The sequence below is a fragment of the Silene latifolia genome, chromosome 9 (genome assembly GCF_048544455.1).
Source record: "Silene latifolia isolate original U9 population chromosome 9, ASM4854445v1, whole genome shotgun sequence".
NCBI lineage: Eukaryota > Viridiplantae > Streptophyta > Magnoliopsida > Caryophyllales > Caryophyllaceae > Silene > Silene latifolia.
In genome coordinates, this window is record NC_133534.1 from 42061230 (window position 1) to 42080429 (window position 19200).

The 19200-nt window shown below is 38.9% G+C and overlaps 1 protein-coding gene across 1 annotated transcript; it reads left to right on the top strand.

Annotated features, from left to right (window-relative positions):
* The first annotated feature begins 9220 nt into the window (after positions 1-9220).
* On the top strand, positions 9221-18825 carry LOC141599648 (enhanced ethylene response protein 5-like). The gene is made up of 13 exons (XM_074419724.1): positions 9221-9523; positions 9623-9741; positions 9812-9905; positions 9993-10082; positions 11352-11417; positions 11595-11684; positions 11798-11854; positions 12114-12175; positions 16353-16440; positions 16918-16994; positions 17095-17169; positions 17250-17355; positions 18330-18825. Exons 1-13 carry the CDS (start codon positions 9227-9229, stop codon positions 18459-18461), a joined length of 1353 nt encoding a protein of 450 aa, XP_074275825.1. The 5' UTR covers positions 9221-9226; the 3' UTR covers positions 18462-18825.
* The last annotated feature ends 375 nt before the right edge of the window (positions 18826-19200 follow it).

The window sequence follows — 19200 nt, forward strand, 5'->3', positions numbered from 1 at the left end:
ATTTTATAATTATCATACCATACCACTTCTTGTGAGGTCAGAACCTCACACAAACATTTACACAAATCACGGACGTAATCACAACCAACTAGTCAATCCTGACCACGTAAGTCACCACTCGAAAAAGGTTACCTGCCGCCCGAGTTTAACTCATAAGCCCCTCATAACATATTCCCCCATTCGCACAACCATCACTTCCTGCCAAATATAATCACACCTTCACTATTCAACTAATAGCGTCCGCCTCATCTAACCACATCTTATACCCTCTCACCATCATACACAACAATCAGGTCCCTACCAAATCAACCTCTTTAGAATTGCTACCTTTCTAATATTCCATCACTCTTAGCCATTAGTGATAACACCACAATGCCACCGCTGCTCGTATATCAAATCTCTTACACTCATATCAAAATAACATGGTTTTTCTACCATTTTTGGTTAACATTGCAAATAACGAACATCAAACCCATCCACAAAATTACCTCAACATTATTCCCAATGCTATCTTATTTGTATTATCATCCAACTCTCCACCAAATATCTCGTATCGTGCCAATACTCCACCAACTTCTTACTCCCTTAATTCCTCGAAACTCATTACCAATCATGTTGCCCTGAAACTCCTATATAACCTTTAGCTAACATCCTCGTGATACCATCACATATTTCGATGATTTCTTATCTTTATATCACATAGCTCCGGTGAACATTTTCCTCAGCTTACTTTTATCCTTCTTTTCTCTTTACACTCAATAATACCAATTAATAGTTCAACTCCTTATTCCTTCTAGCTAACTCTTTAGAAATCTGGTTACCCCTTCGTTGCTCCAAAACTTAATTCCATTATTTTCTACCGACATCATCTCACTCTTTCTTACCATGGATCTTCTCTTATTATGCTATCACTCATACTTGCCACTAATCTATCCATAGAACCAACGTTTAATGTTCAAACAATTGCATCCCCCTTTTTACATCTCTAGAAATCAGAATTCATTTAATACCGTTAATTACCCAAGGAAATCACACAGTAGTTTCATCTTTTAATAAACCAAACCTCCCAAACTCACTCACTGTCTACAAATACACCTCGCGACATGTCTCCACAAAGTTCACTATATATTACTCTTCTCAACCCCTTTAAACGAACTTTCACTACATAAATCCATAACCCACACGACTCCTAACCATTTCCCTCCTTAACTCTTTACACATCTCTTTTGCCACTATCCACATTCTTACTTTCAATCTTTTCATTCTCACGTTCATTATACTCACATCATCCCTTGTCTATATTTACTTATTTTTACATTACTCAACACACAATCATATCACTCATCCCGTCTCGCAAAACGTGCGCCATGCCTCAATAAACTATACCAATCTTCCTTTTCTTTTTCCACCATCTATCATAATCACATATAACTCATGTCCTCCCCACCGAACTCATACTCATCATAGTGCCACTCTTTACATCATAAGATTGGGTAACTTACGCTTCAGGACCAACACATACGTAAAACAATGCATAAAGAAGTAATACAACACCTTTGAATTAAACATAATATGCAACGAATGTCAAAAGACAAACATATGACCCGAAATACGCATATATGACCGCGACAGACCCCACTCGATCGAGTACGGAACCTACTCGATCGAGTTGAGGCTACTCGATCGAGTGCCCAACATGCTCGGTCGAGTGCCCCGACTCTTAACCCAAACGGACCTTCGATCTCGACTTACTCGACCGAGTAGCCCGGCTACTCGATCGAGTGACCCCATACTCGATCGAGTGCCCGAGGTACTCGATCGAGTGCCCAAAAACACGATTCTGGTCAAAATAACGACAAGTACCCACTCGATCGAATCAAACCCACTCGATCGAGTCATGCAGAGTCGTGAATACTACCCGAATGTTATCTCACATACCCTAACGTACTATGCATTCATTATTATTTCAACATTATGATTACAACTACGCATTCAAATCTGCGCGACTCCTCATACAATTAACAAAATAATCTACTTCGTGTTATCAAGTGCCACGTTATAAACAACCATCATGCTTTTCATCCAATTCGTTATATAAAACACATATCATTGAACCTCTATTCTTCATGTTACTACTTACGGAAGTCAAACATTACCATCTATCATGCTCATATAACATTCAACTTTCAATCATGTATTACCCGCATGTTTTAAATTTTCATAACTTTTCATAACACAAACCACACCCATACACTACAAATCCTATTTCCATGTTGCTAATACAACAACATTACAAATCCACTTCATCACACATCATCATATACGAACTACTTTCTTTTTCTACCATATCATTCATCATTCTCATATACTTTTCCAACGATTCCAACCAACATGTCAACCAACTATCATGCAACATGCTTTCAACAAACCATATACAACACAATTAACATACACGTCGCACATATACACACGGACTCCACGTTCCCATACCATGTGACGGGCTTAAGTATCATGGGGCCAAGATTTTGAAATGAGGGCGCCTACTCACCCAAAACCTAGCATCGGTTGGGGCTCCCATTACACATACACCAGGTTCATTTTATTAGACTCCCTATGTTTATTATGTTCATTTGTTACGAGTTCCAAAATCGTCGCTCGATACCATTTGTAACACCCCCATACTCCAAGTGCCTTACCAGGACCACTCGGGTATAAGGATACTACCATCTCGGTTGCCGAGGTAAGTTGAATATCATAAGACAATAAAGAAACGTACTTTTAAAGTAATTATAGATTAAGTGATTACATGTTCAAACCAAAACTAATAAAAGGAATTACAAGGTTCTCATACGGTCTACGGCTAAAACTATCAAAGCTACTAGACTTCGTCGACACGGCGGAAGACTTCTAAGCGCCACGTGATGACTCATCCCGGCTATCCCATACGCGTCATATCACACCTGCTCCATAATCGCTCACCACCCCGAATGGATCACCACGAGTTTTTAAAACATTTAAACGGGGTCGTACTAATCACACAATTCAATACATATATCAACAATAAGATAAGCAGATGACTTAATCACACACACACAACCAACCAATTCCAATCATCTCAATCATTGATCGTCCCTTTGGACCTACCACGCCCGATGGGACCGCGGCCGTTCCCACCTAAGCCCCGCTCATCATACCGAGCGATAACCCTGTCCCATTAATGTGCACATCCCCTTCCGTGGCGGGTTCCACGAAGGGCGAAACTAGGGCGTGAAGTCACTCCCGCAAGTGACCCCACTCAGCCGAGAACGCATCTCGAGAACCATCAACGGCAATCACAACCACAAACACAACACAATCATCATATCCAACAACTAACTACAAAGACATCACCAATATCCCATTATGGGACTAATGCGAGTAGGAAATCCTACCCGGAAAGCACAACAATGATCAGACGGTATCAAATTTGTATCAAAAAGTCTCTTCTACGAACCCTCCTCCTATCATATAACACATAGAGGCTACACATCACAAACTATACACAAAACCCCCAATCTCTAAATTAGGGTTTAACCAAACTTAACAAAACATTATAAAAATTATATTAAAAGCTTACCCTCGACGCAGGGAACTCAACGATACGAATAACGACAAGAATCGACCGTCCGAACTCGGAATTGCTAAGGATGCGATTAGGAAGATGAACTGGTTGCTTTCTCTCTTAAACAAGGTTTTAGGTTTTGTAAAAGTGATTTAAAACAATGACGACTATGTTTAAATACCTTAATCGCATAATTAACAAAACCCGAGAAAACTCCCGTAAATAGGACACTCGATCGAGTACCCAAGGTACTCGATCGAGTACCCCCTTACTCGATCGAGTACCCCAGCTACTCGATCGAGTACCCAACAGGTCAGAAACTATTTTATCTCGCAACCTACCCTTACTCGACAGAGTAAGGGCTACTCGATAGAGTACCCCAAGACTTATAAATACGGAGTATTACACCCGGCGCATGATTACTAGGTCCGGCGTCAGCAGAAGACATGTTTACAACAAAAACTTAAAAATTTAAAAAGTTGGAAAATTTATTTGTTTACCTTGAAGAAAAAGTGCTACGCCGAGTAATGCTTCGAAGAATAGAGAGAAGCTTCGTCAAAGCAAATTAAGCAAGAAGAAGGAAATTTTTTGAAGGAGAAAATTTTTTGAGAAAATGAATTTGGAAGGCCAAATTCAAAGGCTAACTCTTCTATTTATAGGGCAAAGCCCACTCAATCCGACCAATCAGGGCAAAGCCCATGAAGCGTCAACCAATCAACGCTGAGCCACGTGTCAAGCATGCAGCCGTGGAATGTCAATCGACAGACAGTTGCAAAGCTTCTTCAACACTCTCCTTGACAGAATACCAATCGACGAATCTTCTTCGACACGCTCCTTAAATAATCTACTTGCCAAACGGCCAGCTGATCAGCCAAGCTTGGCAGCACCGGCCGGGGGCAATCAAAGCATCCACCACTCTCAACCTTGGACCCGCCGGCCAGCGACATCTTCTCTTCCACATTTGATGTCCATTACATATCCATGTGGAGGGGGGATATGGTACGTCCTAAACAGAACCATGCCGAGGTAGAAGAAGCCGGGGCAGAAAAATTTCTACTTGCGCAGAATACGCTCAACACTCATCGAAGGTCCATACCACGACATAGACTACGCTGGGGGCAAATTGATGGGGCATATTCTGCACCCGCTGACCAAGTCAACATATTGAGCAAGGTCAAAGATATCCACAGCAAGTCAACGGCTTAGAACTGACCCTAACCGACGCGGACTGTCGGCTTTGTCTCTTGTGCCTCGGCTAGGACAACTAGCCAGCCGGGGCACATATCCGCGTACTCATATCCAAGACCCCTCGACATGGAGTCAACAGGGCCCGCCGGCCTGCCATGGGTCCCTCGGCCGAGGGTAGATCAGTCTTTCCACCTGCTAGCCACTTGGCCACTTGGCCACTACGTGACAAAAGGTGAAAGTCTATAAATACTCCTCAACTCTCATTGAGGAAAGGATACACAATTTAACCTAAACACCTCATAATCTGGTAATATCTTCCTTATCTCTCTACAATACATACTTCGCCAAGTAACACATAACTTAATCCCTTTAAGTTTACTGACTTGAGCGTCGGAGTGAGTACGCTCGGTACAAAGCCGAGCCCTCAGTTTGTTCATTGTTTCAGGAGAGACCGAGAGAAGGATTCGATCAAAGACGTCATTCTACAAGCAAGTGTGGTAGCAAATAACTGCTCTGGAATTACACCCGGAACAATAAGTTTGGAGGTACAAACTTTATTCGTGGTCAACGTGATTTCACGGCGTGGAAAATTAACAACGGCCTTATGGACGTTCCTTGTTTTGGTCCCCGGTTTGCTTGGATGAACAGTCAATACAACGACAATATTATCATGGAACGTCTTGACCGTGCTTATGCCAACCAGGAATGGTTTACTCTTTTCCCGTCTGCTTCCATTTCGCATCTTCCTATTCGATCACCCATCATTCTTTCAATGTGTCCGGTTTCTAAACCACGCAAAAGACCATATCGTATTGACAATTGGTGCTTATCTTACCCTGAGGTTCGTGACCTGGTTTCACAAGTTTGGGAAACTCTTTTCTTTGGATCCTCGATGTTTGTGTTGTCTCGTAAACTGGCCACGGTTCGACGTGCTATCCTGCAATGGGTTATAAATCATCGCATTTCTCATGGGATTAACTGGTCGGAAATAGAAGTTGATTTAGACTTAACTGTTGCGCATATTGTTGATGAACATTCAGCATCATCTTTCCTGCATCTTCGATCCTCTCGCCTACAACTATTGCGCAATCAACGTCATTACTGGGTTCAACGCTCAAAAATCAAGGCCGAGGTTTTAGATGGTTTTCCTACACGCTTTCTTTATAGTCGAGTGAAACAAAGACTAACAAAGCATCGTATCATGGCTCTTCGATCTGCTGATGGCGTGTGGTTGGATTCACTCGACTCTATTACAACTGAGATCGTTAATTATTTCAGAAGTTTGCTAAGCTGCAATACTACACAAGCTCCTGCCAGCCCTGTGGCATCTGTTCATTCATGTCTTGCTGGACTGGATTTGCCCAAAGTAGGACCCGTTGAATGCTCTTTATTACAAGCCCCTTTCTCGAAAATTGATATTCTGAATGCTCTCCGTGGTATGGATGCATCAAAATCTCCAGGTTCAGATGACATTACACCTAAATTTTTCCACACTTTTTGGCCATAAATGGGCCATCTAGTGACTTCGTCAATTCTTCGGTTTCTTAATTCAGGCGTCATGTTGAAGGAGTGGAACAACACCATCATTGTTCTAATACCAAAAACTGATAAACCGGAGTTGGTATCGCAATTGCGGTCGATTAGCCTATGCAATGTCATATACCGTTTGGCTTCCAAGTGTATGGCTAACCGTCTCAAATTGGTAATTCCATCAATAATTTCTGAATCCCAGCAAGCGTTTGTTCCCGATCGTCTCATGTCTGATGGTTGCCTTATTGCTCGTGAAATAATTCATTACATTAACAAGACTAAGAAAGGCACAAATTGATATTCTGTGATCAAGCTAGACATGCATAAAGCATTTGATCGTGTCTCCTGGCAATTCCTCATGTCAGTCTTAGATCAATTTGGTTTCCCGACGGCTTGGCGTAATCTCATATGGGAATGCATCTCCACTGTGACCTATAGTATAATGATAAATGGTGAACCTTCGCCCTCCTTTCATCCATCTTGTGGGCTACGCCAAGGAGATCCTCTATCTACTTACTTGTTTATTATGTGTATGGAAATTCTCTCTCGTCAACTTCAGGCAGCTGAGTATGCTCTGCCTCTCTCGCACCTTTTTTATGCTGATGACGCTTTCATCTGCTGCAAGGCAATGCCTGCTTCCTTTGAGGCGATCCGAGATATTTTTCAGGCCTTTGAGGACGCCTCTGGTCAGATGATTAATCTTCAAAAATCATTTATCAAATTTAGTCCCAATTCACCGGCTGATTTCAAATCCCATATGACCTCTATTCTGCGTATGAAAGCATCTGATTCCTTTGGTACATATTTGGGTGTTCCGGTTGACCTACCTAAATGTAAGAAGACCGCTTTTCATGACATTCTGGACAAGATTACCACACGTATTTCGTCATGGTCTTCTCTTCACTTATCTCAAGCTAGCAAGTTTGTTATCATTAATTCTATCCTATTTGGTTCATTGGTTCATATTTTGGCTGCTGTTCCCCTACCACTCTCTATCTCTAGGAAACTTGACTCCTTAATTGCGGCTTTCTGGTGGAGTAAAAGTACTTCTCAACGATCTATTCACTGGCTCTCTCAATCACACTTGCATATTCCAAGGGATACGGGAGGACTTGGTATTAAATCGGTGACCATTCTAAGTCAAGCTTATCTTATGAAAAAATTTTGGCGCCTTCACCATAGGGTGACTGGTATTCTTGCTAAATATCTCATGCCAAAGTATCGGAAAGATCTGCCTATTCCCAATCTAAAGTCCAAAGTTACACAGCCTTCTTTTGTATGGCAAGGTATTTGTCGAGTTGCTGCAAATTGCACTGAGGCTATGGCTTGGAAAGTTGGCAATGGAAATTCGATTAATCTTCTATCTAGTCATTGGGTACAAGGAAATCCCCCAGGTGTACGCCAAGAATAGTGTAACACCACTCCTACATTTTCAGATTTTGTTCACGAGAATGGCTCATGAAAACTGCCACTTATTTTTCGAGTCTTTGACAATTCAACTGCAAAAGCCATCTTGGCTATGGAACCGCCTATACTTGCAACTGATGACTACCTGTACTGGAAGTACACTGAGGATGGTTGTTATAATATACAATCGGGATACGCATATCTTTTATCTAAGCTTTCGACAAGAATACCGCAGTTAAGCTTCTTTCCTTGGAAATTGGTATGGCTTTTTCCGTTTTCAAGCAAATTTCCTCTTTTTATCTGGCGGCTTGCTCATCACATCATCCCGAGTAAGACGATCCTAGCCCATAGAGGAGTTCGTCTTGATACTTCTTGTCCGTTATGTCGAGCTGATATAGAAACTCCTGAGCATTTATTCCGCTCCTGTGACGTAATTCAACATGTCTGGCGGTCTTCGTCGCTCGACATTCAATCTATGGCTAACCCAAATGTTTCGTTCATCCGATGGCTAGTTGATCATATTTCATACCTTCATCGGACTTTCTCAACGGTTTTTAATTGTTTGCTTTATTTCCTTTGCATCCTGCGATCCATCTGGCTCACCCGCAACTCCATTGTTTTTGAAAATAGTGCGATTGTGCCTGTACGGATATATCATCTAGCAGAAACCTTGCACCATTCACATTTACGCTTGCCTTCTCTCCGCCATGATGGAGCTCAGTCCCGAGAGATTTCCCATACGGCAGGTAATTATCAGTCAACTTTGCAGTTTTCTCTTTCTTACCAGCTGTTAGGGCTAAGCAAAAAATCCGATTATCCAAATTGATCCGATATCCGATTCGAATCTGATCCGAATTTTTGGATATCCGATCCGAAAGTTAAGTTTGGTTTGGATATCTGATCCGAAATCTTTGGTTTTGGTTTGGATATGGATATTAAAATTAAAACATTTGGATATCTGATCTGATCAGAAACTATAGTTTTCTAGTATAATTTCGAGAAATAATTTTTTTTTGGTACAACATCTTAAGTAATGTTTAAAATATTAGAGAAATATTTAAGTGGTACTTAAATTTTATGACGAGAATATTAGAGTAAGAATACTAAAGAAAATCATCATGTAAGATTATGAATATAATCGTGTTTCAAACTTAATTTAAAAGTAAATACAAAAGTGTGGATATCCGCATCCGATCCGATTATTTTGGATATCCGAACATTGGATATCCGAAACATTTGGTTATATTCTCAAGCATTGCTCCAGCTTATGATGAGCCAAGAGTTCCCTACATCCACCGATATTACTTTTGTAGTCACATCACGAAAATTATGTTCAGTTATGGCCTCTCAAAAGCCAGTCCCAATTGCTGTGCGTAATTCATTACGTGAAATTCGCAAACTTCTTCGTTTACATCGCAACTGGTCGGTTAGCCTAGCTAGTGGTTAGGTTAATGCTGTTTACTTGTATCTTAATGACGCTTTCGTTTTCGTTTTAATATAATGGTTTACAATTGTCGGAAAAAAAAAAAACGTGGTGAATTTACGGGATTTTGTGTAAAACTAGTTAGTATTTACATTTCGCAATTGAATAGGTACTGTAACTCTGTAAGTAGAAGGCAAGCATCAGCAATGGCGTACATAAGCATGGGAGAAGCTCACAGAAGAATAACAGACTTTCTTAACAACTTCTCCGACGCCATTTCTACACAAGATGGAGCTTCTCTTCGACGTCTTCTCTCTTTCTCCTCCAATAACCCTAAAATCCTCTCTGTCGCCGACGCCCTCACCGTTTTCCAGGTCTCTCTCCTTCTCGCCTTCGCTTTTCTAGGGTTTCTAATTTTCTATCCAAATCTTAAATTAAATTGCAATTCTTTGTTTTTTTTTTGAAATTGATAGGATTCAAGTAGGTTGATCAGGCAATCAAGTGATATTTTGGTCCCATTGCTTAGGTCTTTGCAATGCTATAAGCGCGGTCAATTGATTGACGCTTATGTTTCCTATGAGAAATTTGCTAGGTACTTGATTATTTTGTTCAATCATGGAATATGTGGTAGTGGATTGATTTTGAAATTGGATGGATTTCAGTGCCTTTATACAGGAATTCCGAAACTGGGAATCGGCTTGGGCGTTACAGGCGCTTTATGCCGTTTGCTATGAGATTAGGATCATTGCTGAAAGGGTAAAATTATCTTTCTGTTTATTCATGGGTTAATATAAAGGGTGCTGAACTTTGTGATTCTGATTCTGATTCTGATTGGGGGTTTAGGCTGATAGAGAGCTGGCATCAAATGGAAAAAGCCCTGAGAAGTTGAAGGCGGCTGGTTCGTTTCTTATGAAAGTCTTTGGTGTTCTTGCGGTATGTGTGTCTTATCTCAATTTACTTGTTATGCTTTTCCACTGCGCCCTAACGTTGAGTGTTGTTCAGTGAGTGTGGACCTCATTGCCTGAAATGTCGTAGCTATAACCTTCAATAAATAAGCATTGTTGAGGTATTATCATTTGTCACAGCCAGATTTAATACTATTCAATATGCTTGGGCAAGAGACGATTGAAGTAGAGAATTAGAGACTTAGTAGTGCATTTACATCTAACATATGTCAGCGGTTGTTTTTACTTTTTAGTCACCAAGATGCCCATAAGTGATGATAGATTTGATATTCTGTGCAATAAGTAATTATAAATATAACTAATGGACTCAATTTTATGTTCCTAATATAGACAATTACATATGACATCTCCCTAAAAACCTAATTATGAAGTTGCCAATTTCTCTTCAGACAAGGTAATTCTAACAATTGTTGCTGCCAATCACTTTTAAAAGGCGTGAGGCACACCGAGGCACCGTGTGTCTGCGAAAACGAGTACAAGTTATGAAGTAAAGTCACGTGCCTCACACACACGAGGCACGCTATTTTTGTTAACAAACTTGTATCTTTTTTTAAATTAACAATTTGTTCAAGAAGATCCTTAAATAAATTTTGAGAAAGGGATAGCATGAGTAGAGTAAATTATAGGGAAAATGGATCAAATGGAGTGGTTTAACAAAAAACACTAGAAGAAAGACTATGGAAAACATATAGTATTGTCTTTTGGTAGCTGCGCGCGCACCTGAGGCATCTAAGTCTTTTGACCAAGCACTCCGAGGCGTGCTTTTTAATTCTTTTAAGTGTTGTATGCATTTGTACCTGGCTGATTTGACAATATTCCTGTCATTCAATGGTGATGATTTTATATTCATTGTTACATACCTGTTAGATAGTTATGATTTAAACCTTTCCCTCAGTCTATTGTGCTGGTCAGCTGATGTCATCACTTCAATAAATCATGTGTAACATGTTAAATTGAAAGAAGGCTCTGCTCTCTCACATTTTCTTTGTTCTGAAATGAGAATATATACAATATGCAAGCTATAGTGTAAAAAACACATTGGTCCCTTGTACTTCATTAATGTTTCGTTTCCCCAGCAGAATCACGCAGTTGCATGATGTCACCTGTGTTCGTAAATTGTTTGCCTTTTCAAACAAACAAATGAAGGCTATTGCAGGCACAACTTTTAGATTCTTTTTTTAATTGCTTGATCTGTCTCGTCAATCATTTATAAAACCGTGTTACTCGTGTATAACAGGGTAAAGGGCCCAAACGTGTTGGAGCATTACATGTGACCTGCCAGTTGTTCAAAATCTATTTCAAGGTACTTATTGATCAGTTTTTTTCTTCTTGTGTGATTTGTATATTTTTAGCTGATTAACTTTCATGTCTATCCTATCAATTACTTACCTTGGGGAACTATGGGTAGCCCTGATTTTGGAATAACAATAGGTGATTTGACCGAGTTATATACCAAAACTTGATTTGCTCTTTCCTGCAGCTTGGAACTGTCAATCTCTGTCGAAGTGTGATTAGAAGCATTGAGACAGCTCGTATATTTGATTTTGAGGAGTTCCCTGTGAGAGATAAGGTACTTAATTTAATCTAGGTGAAGAACCGTGTGGTTGCTGTCGTAAGCGGATAAGCCATTTGCTATGACCATGCTTGTTGAAATTCAAATTTCAATTCTATTTTTGGTTGCAGGTCACCTACATGTATTATACAGGCCGTCTAGAGGTTTTCAACGAAAATTTTCCTGCTGTAAGTAGCTATTTCTTCACAAAGACAATACAGCTTCAATATGGAGATCAGATAATGCTTATTTGTATAATTGTATCTAACTGATGTCTGCAAAGTTTAGCAATATATTAATATGCTGTAGGACCAAATTGTTCTTTGGTGAAGTATGTATTGTGCCCTACTCTATTTTAACACTCGTTGGTGGTAGATCGGTAATTGAATGGGAAAAAAATTGTGCTTTGTAAACTACCATATATCTTATCTATCTCCTATCTTGCAGGCTGATGAGAAACTGTCTTATGCTCTGACTCATTGCCATCTTCATCATGAGACCAATATAAGGTGCATTATGGATTTCTTGTTCTCTTCATTTTGCTCATCTAAATCAGTTGTACTTCATGAAATGTTTTCATTTACACAACAGATGGCATATTTATTTTCTTGAGTAAATTATTTGACTGCATTGATAAAATAAACCTAGATGCAGTAGCCATCTAGGTGCTTCAGAAGTGACACACATGGTAATATGTGCTCAGTGTAGCTTTGACTGGTACTTGGGTAACATAGTATTAATGTCGATGTGGCAGCTCTTCGATTACTACCTTGTCGCTTTTAGGCTTGCAGCAGCAAACCTGTTTGTGATACTAATTTTCTTCCACCCTTTGGAGATTAGGTTAAAAGGTGTGCGTTTAGCGTGCTTAAGCAAAAGACTCACCAAGGGCACCGAGGCACTAGACAAAATGACTCAGGGGCCAAGGCGCCTTTGGCTCGTCTTTTGCATAAAGCGCTGCAAACATGGATCACTACTATGGAATGTCACTTCTCTTCTAGTTCTTTTATTATGCCCTTCCCTTTGCCCATTATATCTAGCTTTTATTTTGGTACTTCTTATCCTTATTTAAAATCCTAAAAAAGTTATTATGACACAATTTTTTATTTTCTTGCAACACATTGTGTCAAGTGCAGAGGCATGCACCTTCACCATGTGTCTTGTGCCTTGATACCACGGGCGCTCGGTGCACGTGCACCTTGTGACTTTTAAACTAACTTTGAGTTTTTAACTCAGTGCATCAGAAATTCCCCAAGTGATTCCATAATAATTGAAATCTCAATGTTGCACATTATCCGTTTCTTGCTAGAATTCTAGAGGGAGAAGTGTTGTCAAATTGATACCAATTGTTATTTCAGTTGTGACAGTGTATCAAACTAAAACAATCTACTTTTCCTTAAGGAGTGATCCAATTGGACATAAAGTCAAATTTTTAAATTTTTGGATTCTTGTAATTTGTCTTTCCTTGTACTATCAGAATGTCGCTGTGTCGGGATATCTTCTATTTCTCGTCAGCGAGAACGTATTTTCTCCCATAAATCATTTAATCAAAAACAATTTTTTTTTATTTTTTTATATGGCAAGAAAAAGTGCATCGATTTTCTTCATCCATTTTGGGAATAAAAAGAAGACATCTTACAAAAGATAGAGTCACGCTAGAATCCAGTTCCAAAATGCCAAATTTACTACGCTTTATTTAAAGAATTGAGTATTTCTCCATAATGCAACTCATTTGCAGTTAACAACATTCGAACACTCACTTCGAATCGAATCTTCTTCAACAGAATAACTGGCTGTATTTTAGTGTTTGTAAAAAGCCTGATTAGATGTCCAAATAGCATAAGGGAGAGGCAGCAAGGCAACACTATACCAAGAGGCTTTCCAATGCTATTTCTTTTTTCTGCTGAGAATTCTAGCAGACTCCTTCCCACAAATCCTTACTTCGACCCCTATTGCCAAGCCAGTTCAGGACACCTTTCCAGACCTGTGTTACCCCGACTCTCCGACACGGGTGTCGTGTCTGACACGTGTCGAGTGTCAGATACGGCTATTTTGTGCCAAAGTTTATTTTTTTTGGTCTAAAGTGAAGTGTCGTGTCGGTGTCAGACAAGTAGGTGTTGGACATGCGACACGGTAGCTAAGTGAAGTGTCGGAGTAACATAGTTCCACACAGTCTCAGAAAAGGGCAGTTAAAAAACAATTGTTTGTGTTTCATGAGCAGTTTTGCACAAACAGCACCCGTTAACCAGAATCATGGCTCTCCTTGATATATTAGCTGAATTATGAAGCTTTTTTTGCATAGCCAGAGTCTAACCATTTTGGCCACTTGATTTCATAAAAATCAGTTTGAAAGATGTCATTAGCCTTCACTGTTGAAAACTCATTACCCTTAACACAGGTGGAGAGAAGAGTTTTTGCAGCCATGCCATCACCTGATATCTGCGCTGGCATGTCTCTGTTCTTTAAAATACTTTTCCAACTCTCTGAGTAGTGGCTTTAATAGGAGCATTCCAAATAGTAGTGTGTCCCAAGTTATAGCATCTATTCCACACCTTCCCGCCGTTCCAGGCACTACCTGACTCAGATTCAACCATCGAAATCCATTTTCTCACTAAAGCTTTATTCCAAAAAAGCAATTCCTTAATATTAAATTCCCCTTCAATTCAAGGCGCACACAGTGGTTCCATTTGTTATGTTCATCAGGAATATTCTACAGAAAATTTGTGCTAAGCCTATTGATTTTTGTTTATATGATTCTTTTAGAAATGAGCAAGGTGGCACATTATTGGTCTTCCATGCCAAAGATTATTGAGTTAATCAACTGAATTTGATCAGGGAACTTATTAGTCTACTAATGAACGGAAGTCTGACTACAAAGAAACATGCGTTTTGCAATAGAATAATCTGTCGCAAATTTGATAAATCCATCACAAAATTGTATCTGCGACGGATTTCCCATTGCAAATTTCCATCGCCGTATGTTGCAAAAAATGGGTTTTGCGACGGACAAGGGTGGGCCAATCAAGGTCAAGTCAATGACTCTTTGCGACAGAGAATCCGTCGCAAGCGACGAATCGTCCGTCGCAATGGCTAATGAATGAACTCTGTGACGGATTGTCCGTCCTGTAAACTAGAAAAATCTACCCAATTTTGGTTCCTCCCATTTGCCATTAAAAAAACAAACACAAAAAACCTGTATAAAACCAATATTACAATCCAACATCGACCAAACTCAAAGCGGGAACCCAAACAAACAACTGTGACTGCATCCAGAGCGGGAATCAATGCATGTTTTTTTTCCATATCTGGAAAGTCTGCCGTACAATCCATGCAATTCTCCTTTGCTATATTGTAACTTTTGTGGCGGACTATCCATCCAAATCGGTTGCAAGACATTTTTGGTCCAAGTCGCCATTTTATTTTGGTCAAGGCGCCATTTTTCTCCAACGGATAGTCCTTCACAAAATAAATCCGTCGCAAATGGTTTCTTCCCGTAGTAACTTTACTTGTGCAGTGGAATATATGTCCGTCGCAAGTCTCTTGTTTTTTTTTTTTTTTTTTTTTTTTTTTTTGTAATGTGTATTTTATTGAGAAGAAGGCCATACATGGGAGCTGTGAGCTTTCCAGAGTTCAAAGGGACACCTAGATACCTTAAGGGATCCCTTCAGAGTAACCAGTAAAAGTCAAAATAAGTGCCTTAACATGTCACTGAGCACCACCAAATAGGATACTAGTTTTCCCTGGGTTTGCATTAATATCAGACCTACCAGCAAAGCCTATGACTAGTCTTTTTTACTGCTAGGAGTGAGCAAAAAAGTACAATGCTGTTTTGTGATCCAAACCAATACGATATCACCTTCTAATTATTATAAGATATCTTGTTGAACTGTGGTTCACCAAATAAGAAATCGGGTTCACAGTTTCGAACCAGTTCTTTAAAATATTAAGTAGAAGAAGAAAATAAAAACTGACACTTTAAATTTGTAGCTCACTAAAGTTTAGCGTAACTCTGGGAGAATTAAGGATGGTATTATCATTTTTATCGTTTAAACTTTTATGGCGATTGGTTGAATGCATAATGTGTTCACTTGCTGGCTTGTTGCAAGCAAAAGTACATATATGGTGCAAGGTTGACATTCAAATCCGACACTACAAAATCCGGGTATATCAGAATTTCGTGTAGTCAAAAACTGGTTATCCAGTTTTTTTCCTTATCATAATTCATATTGAATTTGAACAACGTATATCCGATATGGTTGAATTGTATCTGATATACAGTTTTGCTCACCCCTAATACTGCTAGAACTGCTAGTGACCTTTGATTGTATTTTCATATTGTTAGTGACGTCATTGACATTGATCCTTTTTGCTTGTAACCTCTTTAATATCGTTAGTTATTCTTTGAGCATTTTAAGAATGATGCGATTTGATACTAAGTTATGGTACAAAAATTCCAAAGGGAGTTACATTTAAGTCTATAATAACATTGTATTGCTATTTACCTGTCTTTGACACAGTTAATCACAGTTGAGTTGCTCCAATGGCACATACTGAATAGCAAAGTAGCATAACTCTGTCAGCTTCTGCAATGGTTTAATTTTTTTTTTTGGTCAATCTTATAGCAACTTCCTTATAATCCTTTTCCGATGAATCATTTTTAACTGTATACTGTTTTCTTGGCTTTAACAGGATGATCCTGAAATATCTGATACCTGTGAAGCTTTCAGTGGGCATCTTACCTGAAGATTCCCTGTTGGAGAAGTACAGCCTTCTTGAGGTATATCACATTATTTTTGTCATCTGTGTTTTTACTTTCATCAACACTTAAACTTGCTTGCTATCAGTCAACTGCAAACACCGTTTACCTTAAGAGTATAATTGAGCATTACAGACTTATAATTCTCCGGTTTTGTAGGGATTGTGTCTATATTCTCGTTATCGACTAAAAAAAAACTCATACCTGATTATAGTGAAGTTATCCCACCAACTTCGTGCTTGCTGATGTGCTTTCTCCAAGAAACTTTGCTCAAATGGTTTATACTCCCTTTGATTCACAAACACCTTCCATTTTCAACAATGGCACAATATAAAGGAAAGGAAAGTATTAGTGAGTCAATTACAAAGTGAACCCAAAGAGTGAATTAATGGGCCACAAAGAAAATGAAAGGTATTTATGAAACCATTAAAAAAGGAAAAATATATTTGTGAATTGTTGCATTTGGTTACATGTTTGTTTTACATTTTCATTTTGCAGTACAGGGATGTAGTTCTAGCTCTTAGAAGGGGTGATCTTCAACTTTTACGATGTGCTCTTCAAGAACACGAGGATAGGTAATTTGTTAGTTCTTGGAATTTTTTAATGTTAATTACCAATCAATGATGGTAGCTTTGAGCTTGCTTTACTAAGAGTAATGGTGATATTTTCTGTTAGATTCTTGAGATCCGGTGTCTATCTTGTCCTGGAAAAACTTGAATTACAAGTTTATAGAAGACTGATTAAAAAAATGTAAGTGGATGTGCCTTACATGTATATGTATTTCATATTATGTGTGTGTTACTGACGGATAAATTACTTGATTTGTTCAGCTATTTCATCCAAAAGCTCAGAGATCCTGGCAGAGCACATCAAATTAAATTGGATGTTATAGTCAAGGCATTAAGGTGGCTTCAGATAGAAATGGATGTTGACGAGGTAATTATTTCATGCACTTGACTTCGATTTTACCTTCTGTATTTGGAGTTTACATGGTGCAAGTGTGCAACAACATTAGCTCTATACCTCAAAGGTTCTTGAAAACCACCCATGTCTAGGCATGGGGTCAGGTACGTGCAACCGGACCCCTGTTATAGAAGGGTTGTTTCCGAATGACCCATAATAGAATTGCAATTTGCATTGACCCATTATTACTTGACTGACTTCACAAATCACAATAAAAGGAAAAAGCGCAGACCGTTTAGTGACCCCCCTTTGCTTTATTCGATTATATTTAGACCGAGCAAATAAACCGAACCCGAAAAATCGATTGGAATATGTCAATCGTCATCCGATCGAAGACCTAATATGAGTAACCTTTGGTGTTCCCGAACCCATTCCAATACGAATCGAATAAAAAATGAACCGAATTGTACATTATCGAAAGATAATTGAACCAGAATACATCTGAATCGATTCGAACAAAATTAATTGACCCAAACAAAAAAGACTTATTTTCTCTTAAAACACTCCAATTTCATGAGTTTTCTCATTAATTCTTTATTTAGTAATGATATTTTTTTTTGGTAATGATACTTTGAATTATTTATTACATACGTGATAGAAAAAATAATAAAAGATAAACCAATCAATTGACGCACAAGTCAATACTAATTGACCCGAAATTAACCTAATCCGATATTGACCTGACTGGGTTCGCACATCACCTGAAATAACACAAACCGATTAAGGTGACTAATCGAAATGAATCCAAACGGAATCAAAGTGATATCAAAATTAAGGGTAATCAGAATGAAGCCGATCTTTACTTAACTCGATCTCAAACTAAATCGAATGACCTGCTTGTCAGGTCTAATTATATTCTAAAACAAAATTATAGCTAGTCTTTGCTGTATTATGTTGGAGTTGCCTCTGTACTGTGAGAATAATGTTTTCTTATACGTGTGTTGCAGGTGGAATGTATTGTGGCCATTCTAATACATAAAAATCTGATTAAAGGGTATTTCGCACACAAGCTTAAAGTTGTAGTTCTAAGCAAACAAGACCCTTTCCCCAATTTAACTGGGAAGCCAGTGGGTTCGTAGTCTACAGTGAAGTTATTATCTTCGAGGTAAAAAATTCAGGAAACTACTATGTTACCAATATTTAATGTTATCTGGGAGGTAAAACCTTGATGTTGTCAAGGGCAAAATGGTATGTGCCTGGCTTCCACCTGTGTTAAGTGCTCATTGTAGTAAGACTGCTTTCTCGTACAGCCTGCTTTATATGTAGTTTAGTTGAACTCTTCCCCTCAATTTGTCACAGTTTTTTACCAGTATGCGTTGTTATTTATGGCTTGGTGACATGTAATCGTGAATGCTAATCATCTTCTTCAACTCTTACCAAGTTGTGATTATAGATCTTTATATGTTCTTAATGCAAATGCCATAACTGGTTATTAACTGGTAATCCTTCTTTCTCCGCGCCTACAAGTCTATCTTTATATGTCATTCGAATCTTCATCGACACTACTTCGTGTGTGAGAGAAGTTGGAGATGTAAACCTGGGTCCAGACGTGAATCTCCAACGTCCCTGCCTAAGTTGAAACGCAGTGGTTCCAAGTCCAGGGCTACGTCCTGACATGGTCGTACCGCATCTTGGCTCGTTTTTTGGGCATGATTCAGAGTGAATTAGGGTGTTTTTCAGGATTGAATTGTTATCAAATTTATTCTAATATGCTAAATCTAATTACTAATCAGTACAAACTATGAGAATTAACTAAATAAATGAAATTTTTGCAAAATTAAATTACTTGTCGATTCGTAAAACCTTGGTTTTTATCTT

What these genes read in the sequence shown, in the direction of transcription:
- LOC141599648 (XM_074419724.1), top strand. Translation starts at nt 9,227, where the DNA reads ATGGTTTACAATTGTCGGAAAAAAAAAAAACGTGGTGAATTTACGGGA. An exon ending in TTAGGATCATTGCTGAAAGG is followed by an intron (nt 9,906 to 9,992) that starts GTAAAATTATCT and finishes TTGGGGGTTTAG; the next exon opens with GCTGATAGAGAGCTGGCATC. An exon ending in AGTTCCCTGTGAGAGATAAG is followed by an intron (nt 11,685 to 11,797) that starts GTACTTAATTTA and finishes TTTTGGTTGCAG; the next exon opens with GTCACCTACATGTATTATAC.